Below are 19235 nucleotides of genomic sequence, written 5' to 3'. Positions count from 1 at the left end.
CAATAACCTCTGTCATTTAGTTGGTGTATTTAGATCATTCACATGAAATGATTATTGATATGGTTGGATGACTATATACCATATCAGTAACTGTTTTCTATTCCTTGTCCTTGTTCATTCTTTCCTTCCCTTAGAATATAATCAATACAACTTGTCCCAATAACATAATAAAGTAAAAAAATAATATAGCCATCTTTTTTTAAGATTTATTTATTTCTCGCCCCCCATTCCGCCCGTTGCCTGCTCTCTTTGTCCATTCACTATGTGTTCTTCTGTAATGAAATAGAGAATTCAGAAACCGATTCCATACATATATAGACACTAGATTTATATCCAAGATGGCACTGCAGGGGAAATACCTTTGCTTATAATAATTTGTTAACTTGTACATTTATATTTTATGCACTTTCATATACGCTATAAAATCTTTTTAAAAAATGTATTGATGACTAAAAATAACAATACTAAAGAAATACAGAATGAATCAACTATTGCAAATCAATGTTACATTAAATGTGAAGAAATCAATTTAGTGAACAAACTAATCACTACCCTAAATGTGAAGAGTCTGAATCCTGCCATTAACAGAGAAACTTTCAAACTGTGTCAAATGACAAAACATAGCTATATGTTGTTTACAACATGCACTTTTTTGATCAAGGAAGGATGAAAATACAAAGACATAGAAACTGCAGGGAAAAGTAAATAAAAAGAAAGAAGGAGCAGCCAAATATAAATTAAATTTAAAGTCACTAGTGAAGACAGGAACTATGTAGTTACAAAAAAAGACACAGAGAAGCGGATGTAGCTCAGTGGCTGCACCCCTGCCTCCCAACAATGAAGTCCCGGGTTCAATCTCCCGTACCTCCAAAAAAAGTTTCTCAAGATGACAGAAGTCATAAATCTGTATGCCTCAAGCAACATAACAGCTAAAAAATGTAAAGAGAAACTAAACTGCAATAATAATTTGATAAAAATAGTTACACTGAAAGGTGTCCATATATCTTTTTCACAATTAAACAAATTTCACTGGGGCCGCGCCACTCTCGGCTTGGCTGGAGTGGGAGCGCATTTGCTGGAAGCCGCGGTGCCTCCGCTGAGACCCGGGACCCGGTGGGGGCCAGCCTGGGACACCCGCTCCACGGGGCGAAATGGGAAGGCGGAGTGCTCGCTGGGCAAAGGGCCCGGGCGCCCTGATTCTGAGCAGCGGTCCGCGAGTAGACTCAGGCAGGTGGCCGTGCGTCTCTGGTGCAGAGGCCCCATCAACGTGGACCGCCTACTGCATCAAAAATAAGGGTGAATGCAGGTTTTATGGTCATGGCAGACGGAGTTCACTGCCATGTCAGGTGGCCTTTCTTTGGAGTTAGTGTTTCTGTGTGATGGAGCTGGACTCAGATGGGATCAATTTTCACAAGCCTTCCCTATTACTTTACTGGAATTGATCTGAATCTCTGGACTGACAATATGATAGCCAGGACCTGAGCCTCAACAGACTGCAGCTCCTACACTCTGGTTTATTGGACTTACCATGCTAACATGGAGTTGAAGAATGTCAACCACCACACCACGGAGCCTAGAGTGCCTACAACTGAAAGCAGGAGGATTGCATCCAGTATGCATGTGGAATCTAAGCCCCTCTTGACATAGATGTGGAATGGACACAACCAATCCAAGGTCCACAGGAAGGAGGAATACAGTAAGGATTAGAGTGGACTTACTGATATTCTATTCATGAACTATTGTGGTTAGTAATCGAGAAAACGTGGCATTGGTGTGGAAAAAGTGGCCATGGTGGCTGCTGGGTGCAGGGAATGGGAGGAAAAGATGAGATGTGGAGGCATTTTCGGGACTTGGAGTTGTCCTGGGTGGTGCTGTAGGGACAATTACCGGACATTGTAGATCCTCCCATGGCCCACTGGATGGAGCGTAGGAGAGTACGGGCTATGATGTGGACCATTGACCATGAGGTGCAGCGATGCCCAGAGATGTACTCACCAAATGCAATGGATGTGTCATGATGATGGGAGAGAGTGTTGCTGTGGGGGGAGTGGTGGGGTGGGGGCAGTGGGGGTGAATGGGAACCTCATATTTTTTTAATGTAATATTTTTAAAAAATGAATTTAAAAAAAAAAAAAAGGGTGAATGTAGAAGATAATGTGCAACGTATGTCCATGAGGAATCCGCTCCTGGAGGTGTTCTTGACTTAAGGTTGCAACAAAACTGGGAGTACGAAAACGAATGTCATCGTATGTGACATCACCAATGACTTGGATGGATTCGAACTAGTAGAAAAAAAATCTAAGAACCATACTTCGGCGGATAGGATCTGTCCTCAGTGATTTCGGAGCAATACCCCAGGAAAAGCTACAGGAGGAACTTTATGACTTATCAGCAATGGAAGATGCTTTGGATGAGTTAATTAAGGACAGCACTCAGCAGTTGTTTGAATTAACAGATGACAAAGAATATGAAAGATTAGCATACGTGAGATATCAAGATATTCATAGGAATGTACCACATTACTGAAAAAAGTTATTGATGTGGGAAAAGTGGGGGGTGTGGGGAGTGGGGCCTATGGGAACCACCTAGACTTTTTAATGTAACATTTTATTTGATCTATGTATCTTTTAAAAATAAATTTTAAAATATTGTTAGGAAACAGATATTTATAGCATTCGAGCCTTCCATGAACAGATTGTGACTGGATGTTCCCACTCCTAGAGAAGACTCTATTACAGTACATACAAGGAGCACCAAAGGACCTGATGATGTTTGTCTATGTGGAGTGGAACAGGATAACACATGTAACAAAGTATCTGAAGACGGAGGGACCGCTCATCTAAAAGCAAACCTCCAGAACACCCTGATGAAGAAAATCCTCCTCAGCAATGGAAGAATTACTTAAAGCATAACTGACTACCTGTAGCATTTGAGAATTCATGTATTAAGTTTGGGGGGAGGGGAATCCAATGGATGAATCATGCATCCAAGTTGATTCTCAGCAATCAGGCATCTCTGACATTGTCTTGTTCCCAGGTAGTAGCACAGTTAAGGCCAGTCAGTGTCCTGCATAGGCCAGCCACATTCGGAGCACTGGTACCTTGGAGCAGTTCACTGCTTAGATTCAGGGATAATTATGGCTTATGCATTGGAAAGTCGTACTTTTTATCATTACTCTCTGCTTTTAGTCAGCAAAATAGACATCATGCCTCCAGAAATAACTTCTTTCACAAAGAATACCACTGAGATGATCAGACCTGAAATGGATGGTTGTTCACGGACTGTTCCCTTTTTCTTCAAGAATTATGTGTAGTATATAAAGATTGCTTTGCGCTGGTTGATGTTTGCCTTTAGCTGTTGTAAAATGAATAGTCCTACACAAGGAATCTGAGAGTAATATCTTTGTATATATCTGTATAATGTTTAGATTACTTATGGAAAAACATCTAAGTGAATTGTCACCATTGTATAGCCAAAACAATGTATATATGGAAAGTAGCTGACAAATTCTCTAATTTCTGTGGTGTCTGTAACTTATTCAAATCCTCTGAATGAAGATTAAAGGAGACTTTTCAAACTTCTACATGTAGATGTATCATAAATGTGCTACACATTTAAAGCTCATGAATACAGTTAAAGTATTTTAATATGAATCCCAATGCTAAAAAAAAGAGTAAAATTGAATAATATAATCAGCAAAGTCAAATAAATGTATATATGGAATCGTATGCTTAAAACAGAACATAACTTTTTTTCAGCTGTCTTTTATGGCAAAGATAGTTGATTGTTTCCCCAACAGCCATTTCCCTTTCTCTTCTTTCTTGATGCCAAATACTACCTACGAGAAGGAAAGCTGAAAATGCCAGATATTCCTTTCTGACATCAGTTGAAGCCAGGGCATGTCCAGCAGAAACTGAGGGGTAATATAAAGGGCCTATTAAGAAAGAATTTCTCCCCTGAGAAGTGAGAGCTGTATGCCTTTGGATGCAGTTCTGTGCTAGTGTGTGCCACCAAAGGGGAAAGCCAAGAGGATCCCAGAGAAACTGACCCCCAGGCCCTAACAGCACTGAGCCGCTGACCTAACCCTGGAAACACCAGCCCATTTTTTTGAAAAGTGAGAAAAATAAGTCCCTTGTTTAGGCCACTTGCAGCCTAAAATATCCTAACCGAGTCATCCATCCTAACTGATCATCCCAGAATAAATCACATAATTGATCATAAGAAGGATATAACAATTTTTCTTAAAGGAGAATTTTTCTAGGCCCCATTCTCAGATCATAATCAAATAAAAATAGAAACAAATAATAAAAGATGACTTAAAAATTATAACCATTTAGAAATTTAAAAAGCACATACCTAGATAACCATTGATTATTAGTTCCAAGAGGAAACCAAAAGTGAAATATATGGGAAGCAGATGTAGCTCAAGTGGTTGAGCGCCTACTTCCCATGTACAAGGTCCTGGGTTCAATCTCTAGTACCACCTAAAAATAAACAAACAAAAAAACCCTACTCGCATAGGGGAGGAGATGTAGCTCAGGAGTTGAGTACCTGCTTCCCATGTACGAGGTCTTGGGTTCATTCCCTGGTACTTCCAAAACAAAAACATTCTCCAAAAAGCAATAAAAAGAATACTTTTTCCCTCTAAAACCAGTGAAATAAAGCAAATGCTCTACTCAGAGGGAGATGGCTAATTACCTTCATTATTAACTTAAAAAATACTAAAAATTAAAGGCAGGAAAGCAGATGTGGCTCAAGGAGTTAGGTGCTCACCTACTACATGGGAGGTCCCAGGTTTGGTTCCTGGGGCCTCCTAAAGAAGACGAGCAAGACAGTGAGCTGAAGCAATGGGCTGATGTGACAAGCTGGCGCTGCAAACTGATCCAACAAGATGATGCAATGAAGAGACACAGCGAGGAAACACAGTAAGAGACAACAAGCAGGGAGCAGAGGTGGCTCAAGTGATTGGGTGCTTCCCTCCCACATGAGAGGTCCCAGGTTCAGCTCTCGGTGTCTTCTAAAAAGAAGACAAGCAGACAGTGAGCACAAGCAATGAAGAAGGGAGGAGAAATAAATAAATAAAATATTTTAAAAATAAATAAATAGGAAAGCAGATTTGGCTTCAACTGATAGAGCATCCACCTACCATATGGGAGGTCCAGGGTTAAAACCCAAGGTCTCCTGACCCGTGTGTTGAGCTGGCCCATGTGCAGTGTTGATGTGCACAAGGAGTGCCATGCCATGCAGGGGTGACCCCCACATAGGGGAGCCCCACGCTCAAGGAATGCGCCCCTCAAGGAGAGCTGCCTTTCACGAAAAAAGCACAGCCTGCCCAGAAGTGGCGCCACACACACGGAAAACTGACGCAGCAAGATGACACCACAAAAAAAAGAGACACAGATTCCTGGTGCTGCTGCCAAGAATGCAAGTGGACAAAGAAGAACACACAGTGAATGGACACAGAGAAAAGACAACGGGGTGGGGAGGAGGGGAGAAAAATAATTTTTTTAAAAAATTAAGTAAATAAATAAATAAAGGCAACCAGGACTCATTTCAAAAACTTTGAGAAGGACAGCAAAGAAAGACAATAAGAAGAAGGAACAAATAAAGATGAAAGCTGAAATTAACGAATTGGAAAACAAAAAGAAATGATCAGTAAACCCAAAAGATTTTTTAATAAAATAGATAAATTCCTCCAGAGCCTAATTTTAAAAGGGTAGGGGGAGAAAATAAAATTATACAAGATTAGGAATATTTTTAAAGGATATATAACCACAAATACAAGAGATTTGAAAATTATAAAATCTATGGCAAGAAACTGGAGAACTTAGAAAAGTTGAATAATTTCCTAGAAAAATAGAAAAATATAAATGAATCCAAGAATAAGTGGAAAACTTGAATATACCAATTATAGAATAGATTGGAAAGTGGCTATAGACCAAGCATTGAAAAGGCACCAGGACCAGATGATAAGTCATTTTAGCTAACTTAAGAAAAGGTCATTACAATGTTATTTAAATTATTACGGAATGAAGGAAAGGATGTAAAACTTCCTAATGCATTTTGTGAAGTCAGCAAAACTTTAACATTAAATCCTGTATAGTTCTATTGAAAGATAAATTTTAATATCTGATCAAATGAAAAATATTCATGTTCTTAGAAGGGAAGATTTAAATATTATAAAGATGTCACTTCTCAACATCATAAAAAATGTCCAATTAAAAAGCAAATGGAGCTGTCCCATGCACAGTGCTGACGTGCACAAGGAGTGCCGTGCCATGCAGGGCTGTCCCCTGCATAGGGGAGCCCCATGCGCAAGGAGTGCCCACCCTAAGGAGAGCCGACCAGTGCAGAAGAAAGTGCAGCCTGCCCAAGAATGGCACCGCACACATGGAGAGATGACGCAACAAGATGACGCAACAAAAAGAGACACAGATTCCTGGTGCTGCTGACAAGGATAGAAGCAGTCACAGAAGAACACACAGCGAATGGACACAGAGAGCAGACAACTGGGGTGGGGGGAGCAGGAAGTGGAGAGAAATAAAAAATAAATCTTTAAAAAAAAAAAGTAAACGTAATACTAGTATCCTAGTAGAAGAGAAAAAGGACAGTAGATAAAAACTAATGAAATATGTGAAATATACAAAACTAATACATGGTGTTAATAATAGGATGGTTTGTGGGAAAAATACACCAAATATAAGTGATGGACTATAGATAGCAATAATATCATGATGATGTTCTTTCATACTGTATAACAAATGTGTCACAACAATGTACAGTGTTGATGATAGGATGATATATGGGAATCCTGTATGGTACTCATGATTGTTTTGTTAACTCACAACTTCTCAAATTAAAAAAAATTTTTTTAAAAGAATCACTGTAGAGAATTCCATCTCCAGACTCATGCCTCTCTCCTAAAGATGTGTTCTAGTTGTTGCTTTACTTTTAGAACCAGACATGGGTGGCTCTGAGGAAACAGAATAATCACAGAAGGACCTTCTAGGTGATCCAGATTGAAGAGTCAGAAATAACATTCAGGTTTGCTTTAAAAATAAAATAATGAAGTGTTCAAGAAAAAACTAATGAAATCTGAATAAAGCATAGGCTTTATTAATAAAAATGTATCAATATTGGTTCAATAATTTTAACAAATGTACCATACAAATGTGAAATGTTAATATAAGAGGAAACTGGTTGCAGGGTATATGAAACTTTCTGTACTACTTTCACAATTGTTCAGTAAATCTAAAATGTTCTAAAAAATAAAGTTTATTTGTAAAAACACCTTTACAAAACAAACGGGAAAAATGTTTAAAAGCAAATAAAATTCCAACTGGAAGTCCAAAGGGTTTTTTTTTTTAATGGATAAAAGTATCATAAAGTTTATAGAGAAAATAAATGCCCAGAAAAATAAACAAAAGAATAATGAGAAAATATACAGTAAGACCACTGTAGTTAAATCAACATGGGGTATTAGTGTAGATAGATATAAACAGATCTATCAGTGGGACAGAACAGACAATCCAGAAATAAAATCAGTTTATATGAGATTTTAGCATATGAAAAAAATGTATTTCAATTCAAAGGGAGAAAAGAATGATCAATAAATGGTGCTGGCACAATAACTATCCATCTGGTAGAAAAACTTTTATCTCATATTATAAACAAAAACCAAATCCAGATGGGTTTAATGCTTAATTGTGTTTAAAGTCTAAGAAAAAATGTAATAAAATAAAACATCAAAAAGTTAGAAAAAACCTCAGAGACAACACTTGCATACCAATTTCTTAAGCAGAAAGAAGACAGCCATATTTGAGTTTATAAAAATTTAAAACAGGTTATGCTGTGAAAGCCATTATAAACAAAACTAATGGGCAAGTGAGAGATTTGTGAAAATACTTACTAAAGAGATAAAAGATAATGGGCTAATAATCATCACCAATATACAAAGAGGTCTTAAAAACAGATAAGGAATGTGAAAAAGGGGTTCGTGAGAACAAAATCACATAGCCGCAAACAAAAATGCCCAAACAAACTGGTAATTAGAGAAAGCAAATTACTTTAAAAAAATATATCACTCTACAACCAATCTGATGGAAAAAAATTAAAGAACAATAATACCAATTGCTTATAAGATATAGAGAAATAATGTAAATGGTTTACATTTGTTCTGGAAAGCAGTCTGACCCATGTTTTTAAATTGAAAATACACAGAGATTGTGCTGGGGTGTTCCCAAACCCTGAGTGGGCTGTTTGGGGGCTTGCAGGGCAGGAGCTGTCTGGATGTGGATTTGGTGCTTCAGGGAGCACTTCACATTTGCTGTGTTTCCTCATCCTCCATTTCCTCTTTTCTGTGCGTATTGATTTTGGCCACCTACACTATTGCCTTTCCCCTACATCTTTCTATCCTCCATCACCTACTGTTTCTCTTACATTCCACCTCCCTTTCTTTGGCCCCCAAATTGTCTGACTTTTTATTTCTAATACCTTTTTTCTGTTTTCTGTCTTTTATCCACTCTTGGTATTATCTTTCTTTTCTCTTTCCCTTTCTCATGAAAACACTGACCTTTTAAATCATACTATAATTCACCCATATTCAGTTGGCTGTCTCATTATAGGTACTCTACTTACTGCTATAACTCTACACAACTTACATGAGTCTAATATCCATTCTCCTAGATCTCACATTGTTGCTCTGTTAACATTTATTACCAATACTACTTTATACATTTTCTTTTCTTACTCATTTTGCTTTCCCTGGCCCTAATATTCTCCTTCAAAGTGAACTTAGCCAGCAACAAGAAAACAGAATAAGAAGAACAAACTGACAAAGAGAAGACATAACACTTATGCATGAACAACAACTAATTAATCCCTAAGACAAGACAAAGAAGCTAAGAAACTGATTAAACCCGTCAAGATAAAATGATGACCAGACAGCAACAGGAAACTACAAACCAAACCAATAACCAGGAAAACATGCCCGAATCCAATGAACAAACTAAAAACCAGGAAGAGGAGCAGAACATCAGACAAATAATTAAAGATCTCAAAAGATATATTGGAGACCAACTTAATGAAGTAAAGGAAGAGAATAACAATATGAAGAAAACACTTGGAGAGGAAATTGCAGACATATGCAAAAAGATAACAGATATGATGGTGATGAACACCACAGTTCAAGAAATCAAAAATACACTCTCAGCAAACAGCAGCAGATTAGAAGAGGCAGAGGAGAGAATTAGCAACATGGAAGACAGTACATCTGAAAGCAAAGAGATAGTAGAACTAATAGATAAAAAGATAGGAAAAAATCCAGCTGGGACTTAGGGACCTGAATGACAATGCAAAACGCACAAACATACGTATTATAGGCATCCCAGAAGGAGAAGAGAAGGGAAAGGGAACAGAAGGGGTGTTGGAGGAAATAATGGCTGAAAACTTCCCAAACCTATTGAGGGAGATGGGTGTACATGTCTAGGAAGCACAATGCACCCCATAAAACCATAAATCCCAACAGGCCTACCCCAAGACATATACTTGTCAAATTATCCAATGCTCAAGACAGAGAGAAAATTTAAAAAGCAGCAAGAGAAAAGAGAACCATCACATACAAGGGAGGTTCCATAAGATTAAGTGCTGATTTCTCATCTGAAACCATGGAGGCAAGAAGGCAGTGGTATGATATAGTCAAGGTAATAAAAGAAAAATTTTCCAACCAAGAATACTCTACCCAGCTAAGTTAGCATTCAAAAATGATGGCGAGTTCAAAATATTCACAGATAAACAGAAATTAAAAGAGTATGCGAACAAGAACTGTGCCCTTCAAGAAATACTAAAGGGAATTCTGCAGGGAGAAAGAAAAAAACAGGAGAGGCAGAGTTGGAGGAGAGTATAAGAGCAACAAAAAAAGACAAAAAAAGAAGGAAAAAAACAAACAAAATATGACAAACACAAGTCCAAAGAAAATATGGCTAACATCAATAATTCTTTGAAAGTAATAACACTGAATGTCAATGGATTAAACTCACCTGTCAAAAGATTCAGACTGGAAGACTGGATAAGGAAATATGACCCATCTATATGCTGTCTACAAGAAACATATCTTAGACCTAGGGATTGAAGGGGGTTGAAAGTGAATGGCTGGAAAACAATCTCACAAGCAAACAATAACCAAAAAAAGGCAGGAGTAGCTATATTAATATCAGACAAAAGAGACTTTAAATGTGAAACAATTGTGAGAGACAAAGATGGATACTACATATTAGTGAAAGGTATAATCTTTCAAGAACAAACAATCATAAATATTTATGCTCCTAACAAGGGCGCCTCCAAATACGTGAGGCAAACACTGGAAAAACTAAGTGAAAGAATAGATGCCTCTACAATTATAGTGGGAGAATTTAATATACCACTATCAGCTTTGGACAGAACATCTCAAAAGAGAATCAATAAAGAAACAAAAACTTTGAATAGTATATTAGAGGAGCTGGACCTAATAGACATATACAGACCATTACACCTGACTACAGCAGGATATACATTTTTCTCAAGTGCACATGGATCATTCTCTAAGATAGACCATATGCAAGGCCACAAAGAAAGGCTCAATGAATTCAGAAAGATCGAAATCATACAAAATAATTTTTCTGACCACAGTGGAGTGAAGATGGAAATCTGCAAGGGCCAGAGGCCCATATTTCACCCCAAGATATGGAAATTAAACAGCACACCCTTAGAAAAACAGTGGGTCAAAGAGGAAATCTCAAAAGAAATTAATAACTATCTTGAAACTAATGAAAATGATAACACAACATACCAAAACTTATGGGATGCAGCAAAAATAGTACTGAGAGGGAAATTTATAGCCATAAATTCATACATCAAAAAAGAAAGAGAAAAAATTGAAGAACTAACAGCACATATGGAGATAGTAAAAAAACAATAAAGTAACTCCACAGGAAGAAGGAAGAAAGAAATAACAAAGATAAGAGCAGAACTAAATGAAATAGAAAATAAGAAAGCACTTGAAAAGATAAACAAAACCAAGAGCTGGTTCTTTGAGAAGATCAATAAAAATGACAAACCCTTAGCTAGACTAACAAAGAAAAGAAGAGAAAAGATGCAAATACACAAAATAAAAAATGAGAAAGGAGATATCACCACTGACCCCACAGAAATAAAGACTATCATAAGAGGATACTTTGAAAAACTACATTCCAAAAAAAATGACAATTCAGAGGAAATGGACAAATTCCTAGAAACACAAAAGCAGCCTATATTGGTGAAAGAAGAAATTGACGATCTCAACAAACCAATCACAAGAGATAGAATCAGTCATTAAAAACATCCCAACTAAGAAGAGCTCCAGGCCAGACGGCTTCACAGGTAAATTCTACAAAACATTCCTGAAAGAACTAACTCCAATCTTGCTGAAACTCTTCCAAAAAATTGAAACAGAAGGAATATACCTAACTCATTCTATGATGCCAACATTACCCTAGTACCAAAGCCAAACAAAGACACCACAAGAAAGGAAAATTACAGACTAATTTCTCTAATGAACCTAGACGCAAAAAACATCAAGAAAATACTTGCTAACTGTATTCAACAACATATTAAACAAATTATACACCATGACCAAGTGGGATTCATTCTGGGTATGCAAGGATGGTTCAACATAAGAAAATCAATCAACGTAATACACCATATAAACAGAGTGAAGGAAAAAAATCACTTGATTATATCTATAGATGCAGAAAAAGCACTTGACAAAATACAGTATCCTTTCTTGATAAAAACACTGCAAAAGATTGGAATACAAGGAAATTTTCTGAACATGATAAAGAGTATATATGAAAAACCCACAGCCAACATCGTTTACAATGGTGAAATCATAAAATCTTTCCCTCTAAGATCAGGAACAAGACAAGGATTCCCATTATTACCCCTTCTATTTAACATTGTCTTAGAAGTACTTGCTCGAGCACTGAGGCAAGAACCAGATATAAAAGGCATTCAAATTGGAAAGGAAGAAGTCAAAATTTTGTTATTTGCAGATGACATGATCCTATACATAGAAAACCCTGAGAGGTCTACAACAAAGCGTCTAGAACTCATAAATGAGTTTAGTAAAGTCGCAGGTTATAAGATCAATGCACAAAAATCAGTAGCATTTCTGTATACCAATAATGCGCAAGCTCAGGAGGAAATCAAGAAACAAATACCATTACAATAGTAAATAAAAAAATCAAATACCTAGGAATAAATTTAATTAAAGATGTAAAAAACTTTTGCACAGAGAACTACACAACACTGTTCAAGCAAATCAAAGAAGACCTAAATAAATGGAAGAACATTCCCTGTTCATGGATAGGAAGACTAAATATTATTAAGATGTCTATCCTACCAAAACTGATCTACTCATTCAATGCAATCCCAATAAAAATCAACATAGCATTCTTTAAGGAATTAGAAAAACTAGCTATGAAATTTATTTGGAAAGGAAAGAGGCTCTGAATAGCCACAGACATATTGAAAAAAAAAAAACGAAATTGGAGGAATCACACTACCTGACTTCAAAACATACTACAAAGCTACAGTAGTGAAAACAGCATGGTATTGGCACAAGGAGAGACACACTGACCAATGGAACCAAAATGAGAGTTCTGATATAGATCCTCATATATGTAGTCATATAATATTCGATAAAGCCACCAAACCCTCTCAACTGGGAGAGAATGGCCTATTCAACAAATGGTGCCTGGAGAAATGGATATCCATATGTGAAAGAATGAAAGAGGATTACCAACTCACACCTTATACAAAAATCAACTCAAGACGGATCAAAGACCTAAATATAAGAGCCAAGACCATAAAGACTTTGGAAAGCAGTGTAGGGAAGCATCTACAGGAACTTGTAATAGGAAATGGTTTCACAAACTTCACACCAAAAGCACGAGCAGCAAAAGAACAAATAGATAAATGGGACTTCCTCAAAATTAAAGCCTCCTGCACCTCAAAGGAGTTTGTCAAGAAAGTGAAAAGAGAGCCTACACAATGGGAGAAAATATTTGTTAACCATATATCTGATAGGAGACTTATAACCTACATATATAAAGAACTCCTATATCTTGAAAATAAAAAGACAAACAACCCATTTAAAAAATGGGAAAAAGATTTAAACAGACACTTCTCCAAAGAAAAAATACAAATGGCTAAAAAGCACATGAAAAAATGCTCGAAGGCGGTGGACTTGGCCCAGTGGTTAGGGCATCCGTCTACAACATGTGAGGTCCATGGTTCAAACCCCGGGTCTCCTTGACCCGTGTGGAGCTGGCCCATGCACAGTGCTGATGTGTGCTAGGAGTGCCCTGCCACGCAGGGGTGTCCCCCGCGTAGGCGAGCCCCACATGCAAGGAGTGTGTCCCATAAGGAGAGCCACCCAGCACGAAAGAAAGTGCAGCCTGCCCAGGAATGGTGCCGCTCACACGGAGAGCTGGCACACCAAGATGATGCGACAAAAAGAAACACAGATTCCCGTGTCGCTGACAACGACAGAGGCGGACAAAGAAGACACAGCAAATAGACACAGAGAATAGACAACCAGGGTGGGGGGGAGGGAGAGAAATAAATAAATAAATAAATCTTTTTTTTTTTAAATGCTCCAAATCTCTAGCTATTGGGGAAATGCAAATCAAAACTACAACATGATACCATCTTACTCCCATAAGATTGGCAGCTATGAAAAAAACAGAAGACTACAAATGCTGGAGAGGATGTGGAGGAATGGGAACACTCATCCACTGCTGGTGGGAATGCAGAAGGATCCAGCCATTCTGGAGGACAGTTTGGCGGTATCTCAAAAAACTAGCTATAGATTTGCCATATGACCCAGCAATTCCACTGCTGGGTATATACCCAGTAGAACTGAAATCAAGGACACAAACCGATATATGCACACCAATGTTCATAGCAGCATTGTTCACTATTGCCAAAAGTTGGAATCAACCCAAATGCCCATCAACAGATGAATGGATAAATAAAATGTGGTATATACATGCAATGTAATACTACTCAGCTTTAAGAACGAATACACTACAAATGCATGTGATAACATGGATGAATCTTGAACACCTTATGTTGAGTGAAGCAACCCAGGCATTGAAGGACAAATATTACATGACCTCAATGATATGAAATAAGTAAACCAAGCTGCCTCAGAGAGCTAGAGACTGGATGATAGGCTTAAAGGAAATTGGGGGGTAGAGGAAGGATGCAAGCTGACACCTACATGGGTGAAATCTATGATTAGCTGGAGGTAAGTATTTGTACAAGGAAGGGATAAAATGGGGGCATAGGGCTACCTTTGGGTGGGGCTTTGCAGGCTTGAAGGGGGCTAAGGATGGGAGGAAGATAATATTGCCCAAGAAATTGGGGGGAGGGTGGGGGGATATACAAACATAGGAGATTGTCAGGTATTTGGTTGAGAGTATAATGCTGAGAAAACTTTTTTAAAAATATAATAAGGAAGGTTACCTGTTTAAGATGCTTAAAGGGGATAATCTGATGCAGGACAGGCTTCTTGGGAGTGTGTGAGTGCTCATTTTGCCATAGTGGATTATATCATTGGACAGAGACCCATATAATGAGAGTGAAGGTATACCCACATCCTGGGGAGAACTGATGTTCTCAAATAGAGGGAATTGCATCTCTCAAGAGAAATGGTGGCTCCAAATGCATTAGGGCAGTTCAGCATATTAAGCCCTCAACACTGTTGCAAGTATCTCTGAACAAGGCCCTTCAAGCAATGAAGATTGACTGTCACTGTGGGCCTAAGGGGAGGGGGAAAGAGGTATTGAATAGATGGAATCAATGTAACTGTGTGGGCAATAGAAGTGTTCACAAGATCACGCAAGGATGGATATAAGACATGTTAAATTACACCAAAAATATATAGAGGCTGATAGGCTAAAGTGTAAATCATAATGTAAAACATAAGATAACTAAAACTTTAGAAAATTATATAGTCTAAAATATAAACCACAATGTAAACCCAAATGTTACCTTGTTTGAAAGCTATTGTCTCAATATCTGTACATCAGTTTCAGTATATACAGTATGAACCTATAAAAAGACTATTGCCATGGAAGGGAAAAGGGTTTTATGCTGGATATGTGGGAGTACTGTATATTGTATATATGAATTACTGTGATCTAAAACTTCTGTGAAGATAAGCTTAATAATTAGGAAAACAAAAAAAAGGACGTAGACACTGAGGAAAAGACGGAAGAAGTTGCCTTGCCAATTTGCATACAAGGCAACACTTATTGTAATGATGGAAGGCAAAACATCAAAAACAAAGCTTTTGCATTTTTAAATTTTTTGATACCCCAATTTATTTTTACCTTAATTTTTCTAAATTAATATGTATTCCATATCTAACTTTTAAACTCATCACTATATTCCATTTTACTATTAATGGAACCTGGCAATATATTGGCTTCATTTTTTAAGAAGTTTTGGATCACAGAGAGGTTCAACAATGGCAGGGGAGGAATACTGATGTGGGATGTCATTGACAGGGGGACACATGGTTGGCAGGGAGTTCTCCAGGGCATATATCCAGGGTACATAAAAATGTTTGGATATTTTCATAGTGGTTACAATTAAAAACAACTGAGGAAGTGCTGAGTCCCTAACCAGGGGAGCTCTATCACAGCCCCTAAAGGAACAGCAATAATCCCCCAAGTGCAACGGCAAAGATCAAAAAAGAATGAAGGTCCAACAATGAGCCCTTGATACTAATGACTAAGCTTGTGAGCCTGTGCACCTGAAATAAGAACAAGGCCTAGAGCTGCAGGGTGCCTAAGAGTTACCTCCTGAGAGCCTCCGTATTGCTCAAATGTGGTCAGTCTCAAAGCCAAACTCAGCATGTAAATGTGTTGCCTTCCCCCCAGCATGGGACATGACTCCTGGGGATGAGCCTCCCTGGTGCTGAGAGATTACTACCAAACACCAGTTGATGATGTAACTAGAAAATGACCTTGAATAAAAGGGTCAACTCGGACCAGCAGAATATCTCAGTCTACATATAATACCAGGAGTTAAAAATGCTTTTTGACCTGAATCAAAGGGGGAAATGGAAAGGACAAATGAGTTTATATGGCTATGAGTCTCCAAAAAGATCTGGGAGGTTATCAGAGAGGTTGCCCTTATGCACACCTCAGCAGAGTCCCAGAGACAGATAAAAGTAGATGCAACCACAGGTATTGGTTCTTCTGAGGGCTGCAGAGACCCACAGGTTCTATGGTCATGGCAGATGGAGTTCAGTGCCATGTCAGTTGGCCCTACATTGGAGTTTGTGTTTCTGTGTGATGGAGCTGGACTCAGATGTGATCTTTGTCCACAAGCCTCTCCTGTTACTTTTACCGGAACTGTAGTTGGTGCTGGGGTTAAATGTATACCCAGGAGACCTGAATCTCCGGACTGACCATGTGATAGTCAGGCCCTGGGCCTCAACAGACTTCAGCTCCTACCCTCTGGTTTATTGGACTTACCCCACTCAGCTAACATGGAGGTGAAGAAGGTCAACCACCACACCAGGGAGCCAAGAGTGCCTACAACTGAAAGCAGGAGGATTGCATCCAGCATCCATGTGGAATCTAAGCCCCTTCTTGATATAGATGTGGAGTGGACATGGCCATTCTAGGGTCGACAGGATGGAGGAATAGAGAATGGATGAGAGCGGATTTATTGATATTCTATTCATGAACTATTGTGATTAGTGATCGAAGAAAATATGGCATTGGTGTGGAGAAAGTGGCCATGGTGGCTGCTGGGGGTAAGGAGTGGGAGGAAGAGATGTGACGTGGGGGCATTTTTGGGGGTTGGAGTTGCCCTGGGTTGTGCTGCAGGGACAGTTACCAGACATTGTATGTCCTCCCATGGCCCACTGGGTGGACTGTGGGAGAGTGTGGGCTATGGTGTGGACCATCGACCAGGACGTGCAGCAGTGCTCAGAGACGTATTCACCAAATGCAATGAATGTCTCATGATGATGGAGAATGTTGTTGTTATGGGCGGAGGAGTGGGGTGAGGAGGCTGGGGGGTATATGAGGACCTCATATTTTTTTAATGTAACATTAAAAAAATAAAGAGAAAAAAAATACACAGACACTTCAACCAACAAATCACACTCTAAGGAATCTGTGTAATAAAAATAAAATCTTCAATAAAATGTTTATTGCAATTTGCTGTTATTACAAAAAAAAATAAGACACAAAATGAGTTCTCAGCAATAAGGTAATAAATAATGACACATCTACATTAGAATATTAAGCAGTTACTAAAGGAATGAATCAGACCTATACCATGTGACACAGAGGGATTTCCCTGGCAGTATTTTTTAATAATACAAGTATGATACAGAGAAGTGAATATATCATGATCCTGTTTCTAAAAAGCAAATATTGATCAAAAGCCCTATAAATGTATGTGTCCCAGCCTGCATGTGTGTGCATGAAAATGTGAACGTGGAGACAAACACGGAAGGATATACATCAGATTGTTAAGAGGTATTACTGGCGGGAGCAGAATGCAGGGAAATTAGGCAGAATGCATAATTTAATCATTTTTATGTTCAGTAAATGAATCAAAATCCTGTTGTAATGTGGATTAAGATATAACATGTTTGGGGTGTGCACCCATCCTCCACATAGTCCCTTTCTTCAAACTACCTCATGATCTTTTAGCATTTTCTCTGTTAATTGAAGGGTCAGTTCTGCACAACTTAAGTTTCACAATCTTTTCTTTTGTATATTTTGTGAGGATCCTTCAGGAAAATATTGTGTTTCATTAACTGTGGTTCCACATTTTATAAATTGAAGATTTGGACCCCACTTTTTGAGACTGAGTGTGGTTTTACACACAAACACAAGGATGTACCTAAGGAGTGGGAATATATATCCAGTGATTGTTGGGATGTGCATAAAACGAAAAAAAAAGGCTAGAGAAAAATAAGCATAAAGTATTCTATTTCAGTAAAAAAAAAAAAAAGCCTAATTATGAATGTATGCGTAAATATTTTTAAGCAAAGGAGAAATTTGTCGAAAGTATCCACAGGGTCATTTTCACAGGTTATACAAAAAGGAGGGAAGTAGAGGGGAAAGGGAGGATTATTAACTTTGCCTTTCTACCTCTCTGCATTGTTTTGCTTCACTTACTACAAAAGGTATTACTTTTAAAATCTGAAAACATTAGGTAATGAAAATAAAGATAAATTTCAAACAATAAAGTAAATTAGTTATAAAATTAGAACCTACTTTTTAGGATCTATGTTAAAAAGTAAATATTATAATCCATGTCAAAGTGTTTAGCATACTACCCAACATGTAAAAGGCTCAAAAAATGTGACTGTAGAGAACAGAAGAAATTATACAACTGAGAAGATCAGGCCTTTAAAATGACATTGTGTAGACAGGGCACTTTTTTTTACACATTACTGGACCTAGTCTCCTTTGGGCTGCAAGGACTTATGGATTTATATGATGACAATTGTGCAGCTCATTAAATACATCTTGACAGTAAAAATAAACTTACAGTTAGTAAATAAGGTACTTAAACAACAAAAAGGAGATGGCAATATTTTTGCCTTAAAGGCTACTTTAAGAGCTTCAAGAACCATCCTAAGGCACTACACTTTACCCACAACCACTTCAGATGAGAGATACTTGGTCCCTGAACAGTCCACCCCTTGCTGGAAGAGACCTAGGTGGCTGCTTGAGTAGATCAGAGAGTGAGGCTACCTTGTCTTCTCAAGGGCCTGCCCAAGTGGGAAATCAACTCCTAAATGTAGAAATTACACTCTCAACTCAGAATTTCTTTGCTGGCCTGCCTGAAAACATGTTAATTTAGTTATAATCTACAAACTGAATTTGGTCCTTCAAGAGCATTCTTATTGTTCAACAAAATGTTAAGGCAACTTCATAAACTGCAGGTGTGTGATATGAGTCTTGATACTTACATGGAATTGACTTTTTCTTCAGGGCCCTGAACCTGGCCTGTCACAGAGCCTTTGCTGGTATTCTTCACCCAGCCAACCACTCCAATTTTCCTCGCTTCATCTTCTGTGTACTGGCTCAGGAGAAAACAAAGAGACAAGGTCCATCATCAAAAGCCAGAAACTACAATACAGTTGATCCTAACAGTCAAAGAATGCTAATCCAATC

The 19235-nt window shown here is 38.1% G+C and overlaps 1 protein-coding gene across 1 annotated transcript in view; it reads right to left on the bottom strand.

Annotated features, from left to right (window-relative positions):
* ACYP2 (acylphosphatase 2) overlaps nt 1-19235 on the bottom strand; it is a 200914-nt gene that overhangs the window by 155520 nt on the left and 26159 nt on the right. The window contains exon 3 of the mRNA XM_004454233.5: nt 19031-19140. Within this exon, the coding sequence (XP_004454290.1) occupies nt 19031-19140 (110 nt within the window). The remainder of the gene's footprint in view (nt 1-19030; nt 19141-19235) is intronic.

Source organism: Dasypus novemcinctus, chromosome 17 (assembly GCF_030445035.2).
Source record: "Dasypus novemcinctus isolate mDasNov1 chromosome 17, mDasNov1.1.hap2, whole genome shotgun sequence".
In the NCBI taxonomy this organism is placed as follows: domain Eukaryota; kingdom Metazoa; phylum Chordata; class Mammalia; order Cingulata; family Dasypodidae; genus Dasypus; species Dasypus novemcinctus.
The sequence above is the reverse complement of the archived record's forward strand: the minus strand, read 5'-3'. Positions and strand labels throughout refer to the sequence as shown.